General features: G+C 46.9%; 1 protein-coding gene across 4 annotated transcripts in view; it reads left to right on the forward strand.

Moving 5' to 3' along the window:
• Positions 1-23,433, forward strand: part of NR6A1 (nuclear receptor subfamily 6 group A member 1) — an 89,739-nt gene that overhangs the window by 48,306 nt on the left and 18,000 nt on the right. For 3 of the 4 annotated variants that reach the window (XM_068155755.1, XM_068155756.1, XM_068155757.1), the window contains 2 exons: positions 18,287-18,517; positions 23,129-23,184. In XM_068155755.1, the coding sequence (XP_068011856.1) occupies positions 18,287-18,517; positions 23,129-23,184 (287 nt within the window). Of the gene's footprint in view, positions 1-11,896; positions 12,002-18,286; positions 18,518-23,128; positions 23,185-23,433 lie in introns of those variants that run through there. The other variant, XM_068155758.1, reaches the window with a different exon arrangement.

Consider the following 23,433-nt stretch of genomic DNA (forward strand, 5'->3'; position numbering starts at 1 on the left):
GTCTGTCCAGCGGCAACACACACAGACGTGCTGCTGTGGCTGTGCCTCGAGTTCACCCACTCCTGGAGGAGTGGGGAGAGTTTGGCTGGTTTAGGCACTCTGCCGTTTTCATGCTCCTAACACAGCAAAGCCATTAAACCAGGGTGCTGGTGGGGGGTTTCCATGGAGGTTTAGTGTTAGTCATTCCAGCAGAGTGCAGCTCAGGACTCACTTAATGAAGGGAAATCAACCCCCCCTAATTCAGGGGTGGGCGTCCCCAGGCAGTCACATGGAGAAAGGAGGATTCCTTTGGTAGGTCATTTAGAAGCATCTGTTAAGAAGTAATCATGGTCCTACCATGGGTGTCCTCTGAGCACGAGGTTCCTGCACAAGGAATTAAGGTCCATGAATTCTGTCAGACAGCTGCTTTTGAGCCAGCTGCTGGAAAAGATGCTGTTCTTTGCTGGCTGTACAGAGGAAATTGGAGCCTCTTCACTTGCAGGGCACAGTTGGAAATCTCTAGGATCTTGGTTCTGGCTCTGTTGATCTCTTGATTTTGTTCTTGTATATACACACTGTTCTAGTAATTAACATAGGCATTAACCTGCTCCTGCTATTAGATATCATGCAAGATCAATATTACTGGAAAGCCAACACAGCATCATCTCAGACTCCTGCTTTTCCAGTTCATGATAGCTTCCACATAATTTTGGGATCTGGCAGAAGGAAACATAGGACTTGGAAAAGCCTTTATGGGCCTTGTCCTGAATCCTACAGAACCTGATGGCAAATGCTGGTCTTGGGCTGGTTTCTTTCTGTTTGAAATCAGTGGCAAAGCAGCTACAGCTCTGTGTGAGCATCCCTTATTTTTGGGGGTCCTTTGGTTGGGATGATTTTATTTCTTACATCTGGAATCTATTTCTCAGACAATCTATCCATCGGTTTCTAGAAGAATCCAGGGGTCTATAAACTAGTTAGGCTTAAAATGTGTTGAGCTCTCATCTCAAAATAAACTTCTGCCTAGACTGTAAGAAATCAGACAGTTAACCAGGGATACTCTAGACAGGATTTGCTGGATAACTTGTATTTACAAGTTGCAAGTCTGTGAATTTGTTCAAGCACATTTTATGTTGCCTTCAAGCTGTAGCTGCCACTAATTCCTTCTGCTCCTGTAGCTTCTACCTTGGCAGACCTGATTAGAGCTTCCAGGCCATAATACTGAATGCTGTGGTGCAGTAATGATAGTGCATCTGTCTTCAGAAAAAAAAATCAAAACTAAACAACAACAACAACAACAAGAAGTAGATGATAATGGAAGGATGCTGTCAGTAGAGGAACCTGCTGGGAAATTCAGGGTGTGGTGAAGGATTATGGCTAAAAGGGACAAATTACAAATGTAAACCAGTTTTACACGCCCTGAATTCACAAATACCCTGAAAATATCTATGATTGTTTTGAGAAGAAATGTAAAGGCCAAGAAACCCTCCTGATGATGACAAACTGTGTGAAACAAAGTCATTTGGCTTTACTGCCAGCACTGCATTTCAGAGGATGTGGGAAAGTGCCGGTGGTGCTCCAAAGGGATTTGGAGTTGGAGCTTTATTTTAAACAGAGAATTACATGTCTTTCTCTAAAATAAATATGAATTTTGCTTAAGGAAAACAAAAATTAAACAAAACCAAAAATCATTAAAAGCAAGAAGAGTTAATTTTAGTATTTGTAATTTGTTGTTTACTCTGCATCTGCCCTGGCCACTGCCTGAGACCATGTTAGGCCTTGCAGGGGGCTGGTGTGGTCTGACCCAGCACAACCCTGTTCATCTTTAGGTTGTCTTCTGTGTGGAAACACCACGGGAACAACAGGACACTGATTTTAGATACATCATTAACACAAATGTGAGCAAGGTCAGGATAATTGCTTATTATTGTTTGGATAATGGACATTCCAGGTCTGCTCAAACAGCTGCATTTAAAAAAACCCAAACCCAAACACCACCACAACAAAACAACAAACAAACCAACCCTAAAAAGCTGAGCAACAGATGTGAAAAAATAAGGAAGGAAAAGAATAAACACTTTAAAAACCAAGAAATGGTTCTAGTGAAAATTGTGTTTCTGAATCTTGCAGCAATAAAGCCTGGAGGCCCCAGTCTGTGCCCACCCTCTGCCCTCCTGTCACCATGAGCACACCAAAGCAGAGCTGTTGATTCTTTCCAGCTCCTTCCTGCCATTTCCCCTGATGGTGTCATTCAGCAGCGTGTGGGGATTCAAGAGCTCTACAAAGAGGGATGTTAAGGGCAGACCAGTAGTGGCAGACTGGTCTGGCCCTGCATCTGTGGGTCTCTTCTGTGTTTAGATGCTTTATTGAGACAGGCTTTTGTGGTCAGAGCTGCTGACAGGAAAGGAAAAGGGGAAAATAAAAATGTATGTAGGGAAGTGTCATGGGAAGAGCTTTCCACAACATTCATGAGTTCTTAATGTCCTGAGGACAAAGTTAGAAGAATTCAAAGAAATAACATCTCTTGGATGGCTCTGACAAATCATAGCATTGTTACATTACATTTAATGTATTTTAATTGACTCTAGTTTTGTCCCTTGTCAGTTTTATAGTGCTGTCATCTGGAAAACAAAATATAGAGCTGTGCTTTCCCAGCAGAGCTGTGCTTGTAGCTGCACTGCTAGTATCTAGAAGACCAGACTCTGTGTGAGCTGGATAATTACCCTGTAAATGAACCAGAGCAAATGTAGGTTTGTGAAGTATCTTCTAATGTGAGTAAAATATTGACTAGCTACCAATTAAGCTAGCATGAGGCTGGATCATGTGCAAAATAGCATATGAAGATGCAGTTAGACCATATCATGAGACATATATACATAGGGATTGACTTGATAAAAAAAAATTAGTTCCACCATGTGGAATAAGTTCTTGACTCCAAAGCAGACACTTCACAGAGCAGATCTCTGCTGCTTCAGCTGGGGAAGTAGCTGGTAATTAGAGGCTCGTCTTCTGTGAATCAGCCACAAAACAAAATGAGGACACACTTTTTTGAATGGTCTTGATGAAAACAGAGCAATATTGGGATTAGAGATACTCAGTTCCTTCTCTGGGTTTGGAGAAGGGTGTGGTTTGTCGTGCTTCCTTCTGAATGGCCACTGCTTGATCCTCTCCTTGTCTGCTCAATTTGCGTGGTGGTTGTTGGGGTTCTTTCTGTGCAAGATGGCCATGTTTCTCAGTTTCACCTGCTTTCCTCTCTATTCCTGAAATAAAGGGGAATTCCTTCGTTCACAAAAGATTCAGTTTCTCTCTGAGCTTCCTAGCTACATAGAGCAGTTTTCTGACTATAGGAATTTCAACTTGAAAATGTGTTGGAATCCTGGGGACTCAGGTTAGGAACAGCCAGCAGTGGTAGCTTTTCTTCTCCAGTCCATTATGCCAGCTGCAGTAGCTTTCCTCCTCAAGTACATTATGTGATTACCTTAGATTTAAATATTTGATTCACAAACTGCTCCTGCTTGATACTCCAGTAGTATCATGTAAGACACATCACAGTAGAAACCGAATTTGAGGATTGTTTTAAATGGCTTTAATACAGAGAGAGGTCAGAAAAGGCAAGATAACAGCAAAAGAGGCTATGTCAAAAAGTAATTAGAGCAGGACAAATGGATTGTGCAGGCATGTCGAAGGCTGTTATTTCTGTAGGCAGTGAGTAGGAAAGGTGTTAATGTAATGTGACAGATCTGGAGCAAAAATGAGGGTGCAGGGAAAACAAATAGGAGCTGACCAATGGAATGGTTTAAATTATGAGGTTTGCTTTAACATAATTTGATTACACATGAAAGAAATGTTTAGTGTAGTTTCTTTGAAAACCTAATTGTCTTAAACACTGCATGTTCGATTCAGGCACTACACCCAAAGGAGCAGTCCCAGCTCTGCGGCAGCCTGTGCTGTCAGTAATAAGCCGGTGAGTAGTTTGCCCTGTGTAGCTTCACAAATGGAGAGGAGGGTGGAAGAGTTTTTTTCCCCTAGTGTTAGTCTAGTAAAAATGGCTCCTATTTGCAGTCATGTACGTCTTAATTTGGGACCTCATGCTCTCTAGGGTGGGTGGTACCCGGGGTTTAGAAGCTGCTGGCAGCAGTGATGTGAACATTGAGAGTATAGTTTATGGGAAAGCAAGGACTAGGATCAGATTTAGCAGAAAGAAGACAAGGAGGTATCCTGTTATTTTTTCAGGACTCGGCTCTTGCCCTGTTCAGAAGTGAGAACAGTATCATAGGAGGGGGGTGGCAGTGCAGAGGTGCCCTGGATTTCCAGACTGCTCCAAAGGACTGGACAGAATAGAGAGATTTAATTTCCTGAGCACTGTCCTTCACTGTGGTTTCACGTTGAAATCACACTGCCTGCTGTACATGAAAGCATTCACCTTTGCAGCAGAAGGAACAACCTGTGTTCTTTATGGGAACATTGTCCTAACATCCGCAGCTGCAAAAACTTTAACTGATGAAATCATCTTTCTTAAGGAGCCACCGATGCAGCTTTGAGCTGGATGCTTCACATTATGGCTGGACAATGAAGCAAAGTTCAGACCCCATGAAAAATAATGCTCATGGGCAGCTAGGTTTGGCATTGACCCCTCACCCTGTACAACAGTGCTAGGTATATCAGCTGGGCCACAACTGCTGTACTTGGTGTCTTTCCTGTTAGCTTTGAGTACCTCCAGAAAGGAAGTTAATTTTACACAAGGGGGTTTCTGAGTATGGGAATTTTCCAGCCCCACTGTCCAGTGTCATCTTCTCTTCCCTTAATTGTCCTTGCATTTATAATAAACATATTTTCCCCAGATATTGGCATTTTCATTTAAACCTGACATCATCTCAAGAAGTAATTTATAGATGGTTAAGGTGAGATATGTTAAAGGTAGTAAATCAATCTTCAAGCCGAGGAGGTGCTGGCAGAGGTTCTTACAGAAACTGGGAGTTCTGGTGATGTTCTTTTTTTCATTGGAATATGCTGATTTTTGAATGGATATTACTTGGGGAAAATGGAAAGTCTGTGGGTATTGTCAGGCTATGACAGACAGTTCCTCCATACTTTTATTCCCATTCTTGTAAATCCTGGAAGGGCATTTCTGTTCATCTTTAAAGGCATTTAAAATCACTACTCCTAATAACAGAAAAGCTAATTGCAGTGAAAATAAAATCAAAGGGCCAACCAGCCTGTCAGCTGGACTCCTTTCTGTCTCGATCACTTCTGGAGCATCTAGGAAAGGTGAGAGCATCGCCGAGCCCTGGTCTGGTGACAGCAGTGGCTTTCCACGACAGCCTGAACCAGAGCTGATGTTTCTGCTCCTTAGGTCAGTAAAAGCTGATTGTAAAATCTTGGTTTATTATCTATTTAGTGCTCACCTTTAGGATGCGATTAAGGTGGCACACAGCACGTTCTGTATTTGCTGTATCTCTCTCTCGACTGCGAAATGGGGGGGTTGTACTCCTTGGGGTACCCTCCCCCATGGCAGCTGCGTCCGTCTGTCGGATGCTGCCCTCTCCTGTCCAGCTTCAGCCCTGCTCAGGCCACCCGTTTGGGGCGAGTTATGGCAGGAAAACCTGGCCCTAAAGTGCCGAAGCAGTGTTAGACAGTTCTGGAGGGCTGGCGGGGAGCAGGCTCAGCCCCTCGGGACATGCCCTGCGGGGTGCTGAGATCCCATGTCACTAGAGTGCACAGTGCTGCTGCAGGGGAGAGCAGTTTTTTAACTTGCTGTCAATCCCAAGGATTGGCAGCTGTTGATGTTTTCTCTCTTTCTTCAGTGTATTTGCACTTACCTTTGCTGGGAGATAGCCCTGCTCACAGCAGGTGATGCTGCTGCCTTTGCTCAGCTCTGCTTCCATGGCACCCTAGCCTTCAGCCTCTCTGCTGTGACAATGTGTCCTCTCCCATTCCCCCAGCCAAGTCCCACTGATGTACAAGGGGCATGAATCAGTCCATTAGTTCGCAAACAGGATTTGTCCCCTGCTCCTAATGATCTAAACCAGCTAAGTAGCACTTGTGGTCAGATCAGTGTGGTTGATGCAGGTACAGAGTCTGCCGTTGTTTCTCTGAAGTTGTTTCTCTTTGTTTTGCTGTCTGACATGAAATTTGAGGAAATCTCCTCTCATGTTTTTTGTTCAGTTGTTTGTTTGTTTGTTTTCCCTGGGAATATCAGCAATTGTTGCTGCCTGTTTGGAAATAATGGTCAGAATGATAACAACAGTTGTAATAAGAAACTGTAGGTCTGTTGCTGTTAATGATATTAAAAATATGAGCAGCTGCAGCAGTGTAGTTGGTATGACTGCAGTTTATGTAAGTCAGGCCTAAAATAATGTTTTGGCATTTCAGAATACCATTTGAATGCACAAAACTTTTCCTGCCTCTGTCTTGTGATCTACATACCTCTTCTCTGTTCCTATGTGCCACTGAACACCTGCATTTTCTGCCCAGGCACAGGCCCAATTCAGGTTTGGGTGATGAGATTTTTTCTGATATTGATGAGGTGTGCTGGTTTTGTAGGTGTGATATGCTGGGATGAAACTCCATTACTGCACCCATATGCCCTTGGTGGGTTCTGTGCATGAGTGTTATCCCTGTGGGAGAAACAATGGACTGAGGAAGGACACAAGGAGATTGTGAGGGTCAGATCTAGCCCTGGGCTTGCTTTCACCCCAGCCAGGCAGGTGCTCAGGGCACTGTGGGGCTATTGCTGGGGACAGGGACTCAGCTCAAGGACTTCCCTGTCTTTTCTAGAATGATCTGGCACTGCCTGACACGATTTGGGTTACTGGGAGTTACAGGAGATGCACTCCCAGAATGAAATGGAGTCATCCCCTAGGAAGGGAAGCGCTTTCTGCAGAAGGTTTAGAAAGGAGCTCGATTGCCTCCTCATAGAAATGTAAAAGCTTCTCCCTTTGCAATTCCCCTTTCTTGTACTTGCCCACTAAGGCAGTAAAACCATATACTTCTCATGCCGACAATCCCATTTGTTTTCCTTTTTTCCTCTGAAGGCGACCTCTCTAAGGAGCCCTTAACCTCCCCCCTGCTTTTTCCTCTGTTATACAGAGCTGGTCTCCGCTGTTTGTCACCCGTCAAGCGAGCTGCAATGAAACACTGCTTGCAAGCCATTCAGCAGGCTGGGGTGGCAAGTCCAGTAGCCAAGCAAATAAAAATATAAATAAACAGACAAAACTGGAAGTCGATAGAAGGATTCATTTTGCACAATGACCTACTGAGCTAGTAAGAAGGAGGAAAATGCTTAATTTTATGTGCACCAAGTGAATGCCTTCACCAGAATTATTAGCACTGTGTTCCCGGTGTGTTTAACACTGGAGAGCAGAGGAATTACCCACGTCTGCCATTAAACCGTTATCACAGCACTTCTCAGAAGCCAGGCAGATGTTTATTATAATTTCTTGCAGTTGCTTACATAGCTTCTCTAAATTTTATTTTGATCTTTTTATTTTCTCTGAAATGTCTGTATACACAAAGTGAGGGGAAGAGACTTTGGGGGAAAGTATGTGCTGTGTTTACCTGGGAGCACTTCTTTGGCTGCAGTGGCTGGAGGTGTAACACTGGCAGCACTGATGCTGCTGAGATGTGTTAATCTGAGTTTACAACATTTATTCAGCTACATTTGCAAACCAGCTTGGTGCTGGATGTCATTCTTTGATTGAGGCTCCTGTGCTGGCTAAACCACATGGGCTCAGGACTGCATCGTTTGTTGGTAAAGTAAACCCAAGCCCAGGAGTCTGGTCTTTCCATACATGCTATTTTTTACTCAAAATCAAATCTTTAGTATTTTAGTTTGGTCTGTGGCAGCCTGGGTTGCGCGGAGGCAGCTCTGGGTTTAGTTGCCTTCAGAGCTGAGATGTGCTTGGTTTTGTTATCCACAGCCTGGACTTTGTTCGTGTCACAAAGGGACCAATGTCTCAAACTGCGTCGACACAACAGAGCCCTGATTGTCATGAAAATGGGCAAAGCCTCGCTGGAGCCCGGAGAATTATGAAACAGGGGCTGTGGGTGGGAGGGTGAGGAAGGGCTGCCCCCAGCATTGGGTCATGCAGTTCTGCCAGCCCTGCTCAGCCCAAATTTGGGATTTGTCATGAAAGTTTTTAGGGGTTGGCTGTAGCATGTGACAGTGTCTACAGACCATATCCTGGAACACCTCGGCTGTCCTGGTCTGTCAGTGCCTGATCCATTTCAGTGCTGCCTCGTGACTCCAGTTAGGCTCCACATTTCTGAATTCTTTTGGGAATTCCTTCCCTCTGGAATCACAATCTGGGGAGCACTGAGAGAGAGCAGTGTCTGGCATTGCTTGCTCTGCTCCCTCCTGGAGTTGCTTCCCGCAGGCTGCCTGGGTGAAGCACTCATGCTCCCAAAAGCAAACAGGGAAAATGTTTTTAAGGAAAAGCCTTCAAAGCACACCTGCATTTGTCCAGGATGCCTTTTAAAGCATTGCACAGCTCTTGTGCATATTTTCCTTTTCTCCTGCCACATTTATAACCTGTCAGCTTCTCTGCACCATCTCCTGGCTGGTTTGCCTGGCCCCACTGTAGCCAAATTGTAGCAAAACACAGCATTTTCCCTGTCCTTGCTTGCAGGCAAGGTGCCATGGTGGTACTGGGATGAGCCAATGCTCAATACACCCTGGGTATCTTCCTGTGTGCTCCTCTTGCTTCCTGGGCCTGTCCCTTGTGGCCATAGTGTCAAGATAATAAATCCATAGCAGGCAGCAGTGTCACTTGTTCAGTTTTGGGGAATGTTTTGGCTTTTGCTCTTATGAACAACAACAAAAAAATATCCTAAAAGTTTTGATGTCTGTTACAGTAGCACCAGCTTTTACTGTCTGGGGTGGGAATTGGCTGATTCAGGCTGAAATAAGAACCAGCAACTTTATTTTTCCTTTTACCATATTTGCTTTAAGGCTGTCTGGTTCAGACAATGGAATTAATCTTTCTGGGCTCTTTTCTGCCTTCTGCCCATTCCTGGTTTGGCCTCTCAGTTTAGAGAACCATTCCAGAGCTCTGCAATTATTTTCTGCCCTTAAGGTTTTGTTATGGACAAATTGTGAGCTGTGTATTTAATATAAGTGAGTTTTGGGTAATTTGGAAGATTTGGGTTGCTTGGCCAATTATTCTTTTTCCCAGCTGGGTTTTGTCTGTGCCTGCAGTTGTTTCTAAATTAGCAGGGGTGGGTTTTTGGTGTATCTCTGTTTTGAATCCCAACAGCGATTGTGTGATCACACAGTTGCTCTGTTCCAGATTGCTGTGTCCACATCACACTGCTGTGTTACAAAATCAGCCCTCTGCATTCTGGTCACACCTCTCCGAGGGGTGCTGGGAGCAAGCTGAGTGCTTGCACGGGATGAAGAATGTGGAGCTTTGGGAGCAGGGACAATCACAAACAGCTGTGTAAACAGTGCAGCCAGAGCCTGGCTTACCTTGGCCATGTGCTGCAAGGGCTGTGTCACCAGCTCCTTGCACAGCCCTGCTTTGGTAACCTCCAAAGTCAAAAAAGAGAGGTCAACCTGAAGAGCATGTCAAGAACCGACACAGCAACTTCACAGATTTATAGCATAAGCAAACCCAAGACCTGGCCCAGTGCAGGACTGGTTTGTGACAGCTTGCTACTGTGGTACACACCTGCCTCTGTGGAAATGCTGGGTTAAAAATGGGATTATGAATAGTCAGAATCACAGGAGGCCTGAGCTTGGTAGGGATCTCTGGAACTTAATGATTGGATTCCTTTGTCCAAGCATGATCAGCTGGAACAGACCGCTCACGCTGCCAGAAGGACACTGCAGAGCTCTGCTCTTGTGTGCACATGGAGTTATTTGCATTGCTGGATGTCACCAGAAAGCAATAAAATTTCAGGCTTGGGATCAAGTGAAATATGACCTCTTTTGTTGCCTCTGAACCTTGTTTATTTTAAGTCAGCCATTTCTCAGTGCATTGTTGAGCCATGCAGTCCTCAGGAGCAGGAACAGAAACTGGCTATAGCTTTTGTATGGAGCCAGTGTAGACACTGGGAGGACAGGTTGAATTGGGCACTGGCAGAAATGTCTTTGGCCATTTCCTTCAATGCCTTGGTGTGGTGAGCATTAGTTTGGGCTTGGTCAAACCAAGCTGACCTCTGAGACAGGTTATCAGGCACGTCAGCCTGCAGCACTAGGGACGCATGAACTGTATAACATTCAAGGCTGAGTTCATCCCAAGAGGAGGATTAAGAAGCAGAAGAGCTGGTGCAGGGAAATATGTGGATATATCTGATGGAGAGCTCACTTTTACCAGGGCTGCCACAGCAGCACCAGTTTTGAGGTGGGCAGCTAAGTCAGTCAGGGATTTATTGTTATAGATGTTTGCAGAGCCACTAAGTTTAGTGACAGAGCAGCATGAACTGTTTTCTTATGTGAGAGAAACTGCAAGAGACGAAATACTCAGTATCTCATGTAGTGTTTTTCATTATAGTGTTGATTTTATATTTAGAGCTATGGCCAGTGTGATTTTAACTCCATTTGAGCAATGGCACTGCTGGAACTATTTTCATTAGGAAAGGGAATGGCAGCTCACTGACAAGCCAGTGTGGATCATACTGTTAAGTTCTGAACCTTCGACTGACCTTTGCACTTGTCCATCACCATGCACACCAGTCCTCTCTTCCTTTTTGTCCTTGCACATCTGCTGACCCGTGGTCACTGCTTGGTTCAGGTGACCAGAATTGGCAGCATGGCTCCCTCATCCCCATCAGCATCGACCACACCACCTCTGCTGTGGGACATGCTTTCATGGGGACTCAGAAAGCTCTTGTCCCCTCCAATAGCACAATTAGTTTTATTTCCTAAGCTGCTGCTGTTTTTCAGGTGGTGGTTTGTGCTTTCCCCACTCCATCCAAACTTTAGAAGGCCACCATGGTACTTCAAAGCTAGGTGCAGGATGTACCTGCCAGCAGAAGGCAGACACCCCATTTCCCAGTGTGGCCATCCAGGTGTATTGTTTTCTAGAGCTGTTTGTTTGTTTCCCCTGCCTCAGTCTGGGTGCTGATCATCAAATCAGCTTTTGTGAGGCTGATGACAAAAACAAACTGATGCTGAAATCACCTTTCTAAACCAAGCCCGTACTAACCTCACAGGATAGAAAATGGGTTCTGTGGCAGTTTCTTAGGCTTTCCTCCAGAGTGGTGGTGTTGGGCATGGCCAAGGGGATACTGGAACAGGCTACTACTGCATTTCTGTAAATGAAGATTATGAAGCTCGTGCCAGCTGCTGCATCTTGTCTCACAACCTGGCTTGTGCAGACACCACAAGGAGGATTCCCATCCCCTGCCTGTAGTGCCCACCACCCAGCATGTGAATTCTGTGTCTCCCAGACCATGCTCCTAGCATACTGTGGCTGTGCTGTGGACATGGGATGGTACCTGCTGAGGAGCCTTCCATTGCCCGCAGCAGCCCGTGTGGAGCTGGCGGCTGCCAGTGTTGGCTTAGCTGTGAAGTGGGACCCATCCATCCACCCCGCGCTTGTGTTTCAGTGACAGTTAAAACTAAACATGTAGGTTTGGCCAATAGTTGCTATCAGTCTGAGGAAATATTTTTCATAGTGGTAATTCCAGTTCTTTTTTCGCGGGTGTGTTATTCTAACACCTCACGGACGGTTGTCTTCGCCGTGCTGGGAAGCCGGTGGAAAAACACCAAGCCGTGGCTGCCCTCGGTCCCTCAGGGCCTGTGATGATTTGGGACCGCTTCCCTGGCACTGGGTCCCACTCGGGGACCGGCGTTCGGCGGGGACCCTGATCGCGGCGGCCCCTTCCCAGCCCCCCCCGCCCCGGTGCCCGGCGGAGGCGGCGCTGACATCACGGCTCGTTAGCATAGGCCCGGCCCGCGGTCGGCGGCGGTGGCCGAGCCGGGCTGCCCCGCTCCGCTCCGCTCCCCGCCGCGCCGCCGCCATGAGGCGGCCCTAGGAGAGCCGCGCCGGGGGAATGAAGCGGGACTCGACCTGCATGGAAGGTGAGCGGGGCCGCGGGCCTTTGTTCAAGGGGACGGGAGGGTGCGCGGACCCGGGACGCCGCCTCCCTCCACCCCCGGCAGCCTCCGCCGCGGTGGAGCTGGGGCCGCCTCGTCCCAGCGCCCGGGGCCGGCAGGGCTGAGCGGCGCTGGGGCCGGGGACTGCACAGGGGCTGCTCCGGTGAACGAGTCGAGAAGGCTTTCATTCCCCTTTTTTCTCTTTCTGGAGGCGGCCCGAGCCGCGGTGTGCTCAGCCTTCAGCTGCCAGCTGGATTATGCAATTAAAAAAAAAAAGGGTAAGGGGGGGCAGTGGGGGTATTAGTTTGTTTTGAGGCTTAATTTGTTTATATTTTAAACTTCCTAATCCCTGTGACCATCTGGAAGAGCTTTTTTTAGTATTGTTAATTATTGATAGTATCGGGGTCATGTAGGCACTTGATAATGCAGCTCCATCTCTCCTGGGACTAATAGGAGTTCACTGATATTTTACAGCTTTTCTTTGCTGTTGTTCTTGTTGATGTTTCCCTATGAGCGAAGGCAGTGGCAAAGCTCTTCATCAGAATACGGGTGAAATATTCAAGGGAAGCACATCGCGTGTTTGAGTCACATTTTGAAAAGTCATTATTTTTGGTGGTGCCTAGGCCCTGCCTCCTTGTAGGCAGGGACTGCTGCTGGGGGTGGTTGTTTCGATCATAGATTTTCTCAGCTCTGTGTTGCTCCCAGTCGTTGCACATCTTAGACGATTTAAATGCATCCAAGGGAATTATGGTTAGGCAGACAAGTCAGCTTCTAATGTTACCGCTTTGCAGTGTATCCATTTTTAAAAGAGTCCAGACCGGGTTTGAATTGGGAGTGTGTTGCTGTGCAGGGGACAGGGCAGTGGACTGCACAAACCCCTTTTTTTCCCTGGAGTTGGATTAGGGAAAGCTGGTGCCTGGGGAAAGCGCCGGTTAAACCGGGAGCCGATCCGTGGTGTGAAGTGGCAGTGTGATGGAGACCCTCATGCCAGGTCCAGCGGCTGCAGACAGCTGCTCTGGCTAACCGGGCACGTTTGGGTGTGAGGGGCTTTTGTTCCTAACTCTTTGTGCAACAACTGGCTGGAGTGAAGGATCAGGCTCTGTCGCTTGTCCTCCCAGTGCTGCACAATGGAGCAAGTCATCAGTCTTGCAGCATCGTCCCTTGGCCAGCTCCCGCCTATCCTGGGGACACGGGTACGGTGGGGCATAGGGCTGGGTGCTGGGGTGAGCAGGAGAGGGGCTCTCAGCCTGCCCTGGAGAAGCTGCATTTCACAGATGAGTTTTTGATATGCAAATGGACGGGTCCAAGCCCGCAGAAGGGAAGGCTGATGGGTTTCATTAGTTGCACACTCTTGATTTATACCTACATGAAACAGAGCCACTGATAATTTCTGTTTTGTGTGAGGGTTTTCGTTTGACTGAACTTCCATGGCAGAAACAAAATCGGCATGGAATAAGAGTGTGAGTTTGGGATCTAATTGCTGGGAAGGGAGAGCAGAGCTGAGATGTGTTGGCCATTTCTCTGCCTCAGCATTTCTTTTTTCTTTTTAAAATGCAGCCGTGCTCTCTATGTCTCTGTGAGCAGAACATCTTTTTACAGTACAGAGGATAAGGTTGCAGGCAGCCTCTTTCTTTCCCCTTCTTTTTTGTTGTTAAAGGACGTGAGGAGGCTTGTCCATTTAAATTAACCTTTATCCCAGCTGGGCACACAAATGTTTTTGTTTTAGTTCACAGAGGGTTAATTCTATTCAGGCTCTCGCCATGGCCAGCCTGATCCGGGCAGCACAATCTGCTCTTTGAGCCCGGCCCGGCCAGGCAGGACGCTGGTGCCTTTGCCCACGTCCATCATGGGGCTTGGACCCCCATCTGTGGGACGATTGGGGTTTTAGGAATAGGAGACCCCTAGCCCATTGTGTTCCTAGCTGTGGGCTCAGCCACCGAGGTGGCTGCTGGCCTGGGGAGAGACTGCCCAACAGAAAACTTAATCCCTGTGTTCATCGATTATAAGTTAAAGAAAAGCCCCTTAAGTGAAGGCGCCTGGTTTTGGGGCTGGACTTGTTTGGACAATGCCACACTCTGCAGTGAAGGGGGAATGGCCCCAAGTCTGTTTCTTGAATTTAACAACATGATTTTCGTGAAACTAAACACTGACAATGACAAAAAAAAATGTTAGGAAAGATGAAGAGAAAAAGAAACCTCCAAGATGTATGTTTGTGTTTGAGGCATCATCAGAGGCAAGAGGCAAGTGAGATTCTGTTAGGATTTGAGTAACACATGTGTGAGATCTCCCCTTCCTGCTCTCTCTCCCCAAACAGCTGGTATTTAGCAGTTTGATATTTAAATCCAGCTAAAGGTTGCTGCAGGCTGTGTGTGATAGGGTGAGTTAACCATGAAGCAAATAAATGATGCACAGTTGAAAAGATGTTAAATACATGAAGGAACTGCAGTGCTGAGCATGGTCTGTAAGCTTTTGTTTTTTTTCCAGCCTTGAAAGATTTTCTTAGCTGTAACTCACATTCTTTGTACACATGGAAGTTTTGCAAACTGCAGCTTTCTGCATGCCCCCTCTCCCTCTTCAGCAGGACCAGATCCCAGCACTGTCTGCCCTGGGGGTTTGTGCCTTCACTTCTGGCCTCACTCTAGGAAATAAAGTCTTTGTTTCTGATCTGTTACAAAGCACCGATGTTACAAATCACACAAGCTGGCTGCACGGGCACACAGTTACATTTCCAAGGCAAATCTCTTGGAGGGAGCTGTAGGGACTGTATGCATTTAAAGTGCATCTGCATGGGTGGGTGTGATTCTTCTTACCGAGGTGAAGCCAGCACCTGGTCCTTTCCAGGTATGCAACCTTGCTGCCCACCACTCTCAGAGCACAAAAGGAGCTTCCCCAGAGCCTGTTCAGGGTGTTTGCTCACAGGAGTGATACAGGTGGGAGCAGTGATGGAGGCTCGCTGAGGGCTGGACCTTTGTTCCAGTATTTTATTTGCTGTATATCTGCTGTGCTTGTCCTGTGCTTTAGTGCTTTCTGTACACGTCTTTGCTGTGTGCTTCTGCAGCATTCCAAAGTATTTTCTTTGTAAAATTATGAAGATTGCTCATTTTGCTGAGAAGAAAAGCAAGTCTTTTAAAGCAGAGTATTGCTTATAAAACATAGACGAGGAGAGATTTCTTCTCTTTCTCACTCCATCTTTTGTGACTCTTGTGTAACATCATAATATTCTCAGAGAATTTACATTGTATTAAAATGTGGTATGAAACCCACCATGACCTCTGAAAACAATACACCCTTTAATGTGGCTTCGGGGAGGGGTTAGTGAGGGAGTAGCCATAAAAATCTTCAGGGTTCAAGATGAGGTTGAGATTTTTGTGAGTGCTTTTGTCGTAGCAGCAACTGTTTGATTTAGTGGCCCCTGCTACAATGGGTGGTGAGAACAAAGCCAGAATATCCCGTGTATGAGTTTGTTAAATATAAGACCCGTCAAGAAAATTGAGGGAGGAGGAGGAAGTTTCATCAGCCCTGAGATAAAACATGTGCAAGGTATTTGAAAAGATTTCTTATCAATCGCTTTGTTTCCTAATCTATGTTGTCTTGTGTGACTTTTGAAACTGGGGGAATCAGTGAGATGAGAGGTAACTGAGCCAGGGAGGAGACAGAGCAGGCCACTTGCTTTAAAATTACATGCTTACCACATGTTCTGATATTTTAGTAAAATTTCAAGATTAAGGCAGTTCAGGGCACCCCCATCACAAAACTGCTTCAAATTTGCTCGTGCTCAACCATTTCTGTGAAGTTTCCTGGGATTCTGCCCTGGCTGTCCAGCCCTTCACCTCCACAAGACACTTGCATTAGGCAGGGTGGAAAATAGCAAAGGCCAGGAGCTGGCAAACCCGTGGGCCTGGCAGGAATATCTTGGGCCTGGTTATGGTTCCTCGAGGATTTTTCTAAACCTCTGAAACTCCCAAGACTTTCTGTAGGTAATTATTTTTTGTCTATCAGTTTCATTTGAGCAGCAGTTTACAGGGTGTACGGGCACCCCTCCATTCCCTGGAGGTCTGTGTCTTTGTTCGTGGTGTGTGCTGCTGCTCTACAGTGAATTTTAATCTGGAAACGCACCCAATTAACAGTTTCTGCAGGGAGGCCTCTGCAGTTATTGTGGCGATGGGGCCATTCACACCACCTCGCCGTCACCCTGCCAGCAGTGAGATGGGGATGGAGGGAAGGATTCTGAATCCTCCTCGCTTTAATCTTCCACGTTCACCAGGCGACAGCCCTATTCTTCCCACAACAAAAAAGCTGTGCCGGGAAATGCGTCCTCGCTTACATCCACAGCCATCGGCTTGCTTCGTCGAGGAAGGAGCCCTGGGATCCACCACGGGACGTGGTGCTGCAGCAACAACCCCCCCCGCCTCCTGCTCTGCCTTTTGGGCATGCTGCAGCAACCCACCCTGTCCTACTCTGCCTTTTGCTGTGTGTGTAAGCCAGTAGTTTCATGGTTCCCTAATTCCTGCCCGACCCTGGCATGGCATGCCCAGCGGCCAGTGCTGCTGACCCTGGGATCCCCCAACACCCATGATTTATGGCACTGCTGGTGGGAGTAGGGGGAGGGCCAGGAGTTAAGCTGAGGCTGAGCTAAACCCTACAGATAGAGGACTCTTCTGTCCTGGGCTAATCCCTGGCCCCCTCCCGGCACTGATCAGATAGCCGAGGGTAGAGATTATGCAATTGGTGACTACAAAGTCATGTTTAGCTGCCTCCTTTCAGTGAGATGATCTGATAGCCCCAGTCCTGATCTGTACCAGCATTCCTCTGCAGTCTTCATTAAGCACATACCTGAGGTTGTCTGTCCTGTATAACTGGGAATGTTTTAGTGGGCTGATGACATCATGAACGTTTTTTTCTGTTAAAGTTTGTGCTCCCTTCATCCTTTTATTTTCAGGTTTGGTAACAATGGTAGTGAAATTCACAGGAAAGTGCAAATTTGCATGCTGTGCATTAGCAAACCTTTTAAAGATTAACATAGATTGGTTATGGTTTCTGCTGGGCTTAAACTGTGGAAAAAGCAGCTTGAGAATAGGAGCAGCTGGTTTAGATTTTGGCTTGGCTTGTGTGACTGAAAAGTGGTTTCATTTCTGATCTTCATATATTTGGCTCATTTATTTCTATTGCATTCACATGTTCTCCAGTAGCGAGAAGCCACACACTGGTTTGTCAGATTGCTTAGGCCATCAAGGTTGGAGAGGACTTCACTGTTACTTCTACCTCCCACCACTCCAAAAGGTCCTATAGATAAAAACACCTTATCTCTGAAAACTCCCTGGTTGAATCTGAGCAAAGAAGGCCAGGCTGGGTGTTGTCATGCTGAAATGAGTTTGAACCAGCTCGTCTTCACAAGCTGCTGCTGTCCAAAGGTTGGGGAATAGAATGGAATGGAATGGAATGGAATGGAATGGAATAGAATGTCTGTATCATTTCACCGAGGGGATACAAAAGGAGAACAGCAGGGTGTGGGCAGCACCCGAGGCACGGTGTGAGTTTGTGTATTTGAGTGTCTGTCTGTGTCTCAGTCTGAGCTCTCTCCTCAGCACCCTGTGTGGGATGCAGGCAGCTGCTGTGCCCTGCTTCAGCTCTTGTGTAAGTCAGTGGCCCAGCCCCTGTGAGGAGGTGCCTTTACCTGGGAGTATGCACACAGTGTGACAGTGTTCTGCATTCACTGGAGGGAAAAAAAAAAAGAAAGAAAATCTGGAATGAAAGAAACTTCTGGGGTAGTGCAGCATGCTAGTGCCACACTGGTGAAAAAACATCATCTATTTCTTTGCTCTGTTCTTTATTAAGGGAATACATTAGGTAGTGCCAGGGAAGCCCCCTGGAGGCTCATTTGGTCCCCTGCTTGATTTGGTGATGGAAGAAGCAGACCCTGTTTTGTGGCAGGGACAGTCACTACAGCCATGTAGCCTCTTGCAGCTGTAATGTGTACTCCTCACAGTGCTTCCTTTCCCAAACTAACTCGATCTCTGGTAAATGGTGTAACAAAGGGCATTTCTAAGAGGCTAGTTTTTAAGCAAGCTTGGGACCTACTTGTCCTCATTTTTCCTGCCACTGTTGAGAATTTTATATCTAAAGAATATTTTGAATTGAAATTATTCTGTTCATAGTTGTGGCACTGGAGGCAGATGGGATGCCAAGGCTTTTCCAGTCCCCTCAGGAGAGTTTCTGATCTCTCAGCGAAGCTGTTGTGTTGACCAGAAAGCCTTTCCTCTTCTCTTGCAGATGAGCGGGTGGATCAGCGAACCTGCCTGATCTGCGGGGACAGGGCGACGGGGCTGCACTATGGGATCATCTCCTGTGAGGGCTGCAAGGGGTTCTTCAAAAGGAGCATCTGCAACAAGCGGGTTTACAGATGCAGTCGAGACAAGAACTGCGTCATGTCACGCAAGCAGCGCAACAGATGCCAGTACTGCCGGCTCCTCAAATGCCTCCAGATGGGGATGAACCGGAAAGGTAAAGAGTGCTGGGCGGCTTGTTACTGGTCGAGGTGCAGCCTGGGACCAGTGTTAGCAATGTCTGCTGCTGCCATTTTGTATTGCAATTCTCTCTTTCCAAATCTTGGCAAGAAAAACTGAAACTTCAGCAAAACTATGCAGGATTAAAGATTCTTCCTGAACTACTTCCGTACTGTATTGGAGGAGAACCTGTATGAATTGCAGACTCAAACAAATATTTGGAGAGCTGATCATTGTGATCCCCTTTTGCAAGCATGTTACTCTCCCTCCTGGTGGGTCCATTCTCACATTTACTGTGAGCAAGGTGGTCACTATTTCTGTGCTTCAATGTACTGATGTGGCATAAATGAATAAATAGGCTTTTAAAGTCTCAAGAGATCAAAGTCAGACTTTACCTGCTCATCATCATAGGAGCTTAGACCTGCAGTTGCTGCCCAGTAATAAGGTGTGAGGGTCTTCACTCATAACACATTTCTGGTTAATGACATGTAGCTACCAACAGTGACATGTGGGAATGCCAAAGAAGGTTTTGTTAGCTTCAAGATCACTAAGGAGACATGTGCCATCTGGGTTAGGGACAGCCACTCCTTAGTCCTGATGTGTGCATGATGAAATGCTGCAGTATCATATTCAGAATGGGAAATCTCAAGTAGCACAGAAATGAATAATTAAAAATAGACTGGGATTTATTTCAGTATCATATCTCTCTAATCTTTACTCCAGTCATTTGCCTTTTTAGTCTCTGAAAATGTGGTTGTCTGTTAAAAGCAGAGATTTCTTGGTTTAAAGATGACAGACCGAAGTCTGAGGAGGAATGGGTGCTGCTGTAGCACAGAGGCTTCTGGTGCTCCCTCCTGGACATGCAGGTGGGATGGCAAGGAGATCCTCCCTAGTCACCAAACAGAAGTGTCATCTTGTGTTTTAAACGTTGCTATTATTGCCTTTAGTGTCATCATTCATACAAAAGCCGCCTGTCAGAAGCACTAAAACTTCCATAAATTTACTGCAAATCCACCAGGATCTTCCTTAGAAGATGTATCTTGGGTCTGAGATGGAAAGCTTATCTCCTGACTGCTTTGATTACAAATTATCTTTGGGAGTTTTATTTGCTGGGGAAGACAGGCTAGTTCCTGGTAATCTTTGACCTGAGAAGCATGGTTCTGGGTGACCAGAAGTACTGGTCAGGTTCGCTTAAGCATGAACCTAGTGTGTGCTGCTCAGTGTTTTGTAAGTGGTGAGCAAGTGTGGGGTCCTGCATGTGGAGAGGAACCAGTAGAGGTGAGGTGTTGACCTGCTAGAAAGCATCTCTGTGGAGAAGGACCTGGGAGTGCTGCTGGCCCATGAGCCAGCAGTGTGCCCTTGTGGCTGGCCAACGGTGTCCTGGGGTGCATTAAGAAAGGGTGGCCAGCAGGTTGAGGGAGGTTCTGCCCCTCGACTCTGCCCTAGTGAGGCTACATCTGTAGGCTTGTGTCCAGTTCTGGGCTCTCCAGGTCAAGAGAACCAGGGACATACTATTCTGTCTGGAGTGGCCAACCAGTTGCCTGCACACAGCTGTGCTGCCCGCTGTCTTTTCTTGCTACCTGCTGCCCTCCTGCCCGCCGCCCTCCCTCCTGTTGCCCGCCGTTTGGTGCCGGCAGCACTCGCGGCTCACCCGCGGGGGCGGAGCGCCACCTGCCGGCCGACTCGCAGCCTGCTGCCTTCCCGCCTGCCTGTAGTGCCCGCCCGCTGCCCGCCCTTCTTTCTTCAGCAAACAGCCTGCGCTGGGTTAAGGAGCGTGTTCATCTTACCATAGTGCTCACATGATTGTGTTGTTGAATTGTAAAGTTGCCGTTACTTTTTAATTGAGATGAGGCACAGAGCTCGGCATGTGAATTAAAACCAGCTCAGAGGAGATTATCTGTCATTTGGGGGCAGAATGATGTGGCTTTTAACAGTTGGATTCAATGATCTTGCAGGTCATTGCCAACCTAAATGGCCTGTGATTCTATGGCTCATGATGCCCTGTGCTGAGATAGCTGTTCTGGAAGGTGCATCTGTGTTTTGGAACCATTTGGTCTCTTGAAGTCTTTTTTGATAGAGCACCAGCAAAAACATGACTGCATTTTCTTGCAGATCTTGGCTAGGTTATGCAGCCAGCAAGAATTTGAAAAGTCCCATTTAGAAGAAGCATCTCGAGTGTACCTGTGAATGATCTGGGAGATGGAGGAGTTTAGATATCAAGCTATGGACAGCAGGGAATAGTGCTGGTTCACAGGCTTTGCAGAAGAGCATCTGCTTGTCTCTGCTGATACCCAAGTCAGGTATTGCAGCAAACATGAGGCAGTGCTGAGCACTTCCCAAGTGTGGGGTTTTCTTCTTCCATTTAAGGTAGGAACGCTTGGGTAGAGCTCTGGTTTAAGTGACACCCACTGCACAGCCAAACTACTGACACCTCTTAGCACACAGGGCTTAAAGGTTTTACAGGTTGGAGTTCAGAGTGCAGGAGTTCATCCAAAGTACTGCCCTCAGCAAAGTGTTGCCAATTTGAAAGGCAGCTCATCAAACCAGTTCAGCAGGGAGGGCAGCTCTCCTGAGAAGACAGGAGCCAGAAAAAGAAGCTACAGCTGTGCTCGTGGTGCATGGTAGAAGGCCACCAGAGAGCAAAGACCAGCCTGAGGACGCCAGCATTGTCTCTAGCTAAGAAGAGTTGTGAACTCTGCAGAGGCAGGTTTTACAAGGTGTTCTGTGAAATGTCATAGGCATAAGTTGGACACACAGATCTCCAGAGGTCCCTTCCAACCCCTAGCATCCTGTGATCAATCCAGTGTCTGCTATAATTGCAGTTTGAACTCAAAAGACCAAGACAACTTAAGTCCATGGCTTGCAATGGACATAATGGCTGGCAAGATTTTAAAATCACCATTAGCAGTTATCTAGGAAAACTAGAGAAATTGCCCCCAAATTGGGAAACTGTCACTGTAGTTCCATGAAGTTAGAGGTAACTAGAAGGATGAAGAGAGAGCCAACCACAGTGTTGTAGTTTTGCATCAGTCTCACTTTTCAAATGAGAAAATGCTGAGTTTTGGAAAGAGCTTTCATAGGAAATAGTTTGTTAAGATGAGTGTGTTGTCTTGCTGTATCTGTAGAGATTTGGTGATGTAAAAGGTTACCACAAGTGGTTTATATCCCACATTTGTGACTTCTCCAGTGTGGCTGAAGGAATGCTACCCAGCTTTTTAAATAAAAACCCTTGCTGTTCTGTGGAGCTGATAGGGAGTTTGTGTTAGAAGGATTGGAATGGTATTGCTGACCTCGTAACATAGTGTCACAGACATCACTGTGCTGCAGGTCATGGGCTGGTGGAGCTGTAAATCATCAAGGCACTGCTGTGTGGTGATTTGCATTGCTTGACTCAGTGACTGGGATTCAGTGATGTGCAGTTTAGGTCCACATGCAGGGTGTGCATCACTCTGCCTTGCCACAGAAGCCGTGGCTGACCCAGCGTGTGTAGTAAACCCTGAGTTACAAGTGCAGCAGATGAGGATTATTTGAGCTGAGGATATCTAAAGTTTCCTAGTACAGAAATTTTTCCTTAAATTTGGTGTCATTTTCTGCTTCAGAAGAGCCTCTGTGTCAGCCCTGTGTACCCAGCAGGGTGACGCTGGCCGGCAGCAGCAAGGTCACTCTGAAGCTGGGAAGAGCCTCCTGCCAAGTCCAGCCAGGTCTCAGTGGGAAAAAGATTGGAACCTGCTAAAGAGAGGGACCCAGCCCAGGAGGGGAGGCACACGAGGACCTCCTCAATTGCTGCTGGCTTCTGTAGAGCTGCTCTGCCAATAAAGAGGGAAGAGGAAGGTAGAGAAGCAGCTCCAGGATAATGCCCTTTATTGGACTTCACTGAAGCTCTCTGGAAATTGTTTAAAGAGCCTTAAAAAGGTAGCTGCTGTAATGAGACACTCAGCTGCCCTTCTGCAATGAAACTGCACAGCTTGCTCTGGTAGCTTAAATTTTAAACGACTGCTTTGCATGCAGCCAGCTGGATAAAACATCTCTCAGAGCTGTAGGAGACCAGACCTTCAGCAGCGATAGTGCTGGTGGTGGTTACCAGTGCTGTGGCAGCACTGGTCAATGTCTCTCCAGGTGGAGCCTGGCTCACAAGTGGTTCACAGGGCTGCAGGCTGTGGAGATAGAGACCCTAGTGTTGGCACCTCTTTCCAAGCACTCATGGGTATTCCCTGTGTATTTTTCTAGAGGTGAAGTGGCTTTGCTTTCTGTGTGCCATCTCTGAAATTATCCTGGAATTGTGCTAAAGGATTGCTATTTCTTCATTGCCTTCATCCAAGGATCACACCAAGAAATGCTAAACTTTGAGTAACGCTTGTAGCTCCATTGATGTGTTTATGCCCTTTGGGGTGAGGATGTTGGTGTGCACTGCTCGAGCTCTCGGGTGCTCTGGAAAGCACAGGAGGTGTCTGTGCAAACTGCTTTGATGAACAAAATGAATTTTGAAAAAGACAGCTATATGTTTTCAAAATGCTGATGTGTTATCTTTATGCATTAATGATTTACCTTCTGTGTTTCTGGAATACCCAATGGTAGCCTTCCTCACCAAGGTTTGGTTGGTTTCTTTCAGCAATCAGAGAGGATGGCATGCCAGGAGGCAGAAACAAAAGCATCGGACCTGTCCAGGTGAGCATGTCCAGTTCTTTCTCTGTGGTTCCCTCAAGTTTTGTTCTCTTGGCCTTGGCACACACCTTGTAGGTGGTTGGTTTTGACCATGGCAGCAGCTCAGAGTGAGATGGGGTCAGGGTTCATCTTACTGAGCCTTTCTCAGCCCTGCCTGTGCCTTCTGCTGGCATAGCAGGGCTTTGACTCTCCACAAGTGCTAGGCATGTGTCACGAACTGCAGATTTGTAAATAAAGCTCGGTGCTTGCTTG

This window comes from Melanerpes formicivorus, unplaced genomic scaffold (genome assembly GCF_026170545.1).
Source record: "Melanerpes formicivorus ecotype bairdi unplaced genomic scaffold, bMelFor1.0.p_v2 SCAF_33, whole genome shotgun sequence".
NCBI lineage: Eukaryota > Metazoa > Chordata > Aves > Piciformes > Picidae > Melanerpes > Melanerpes formicivorus.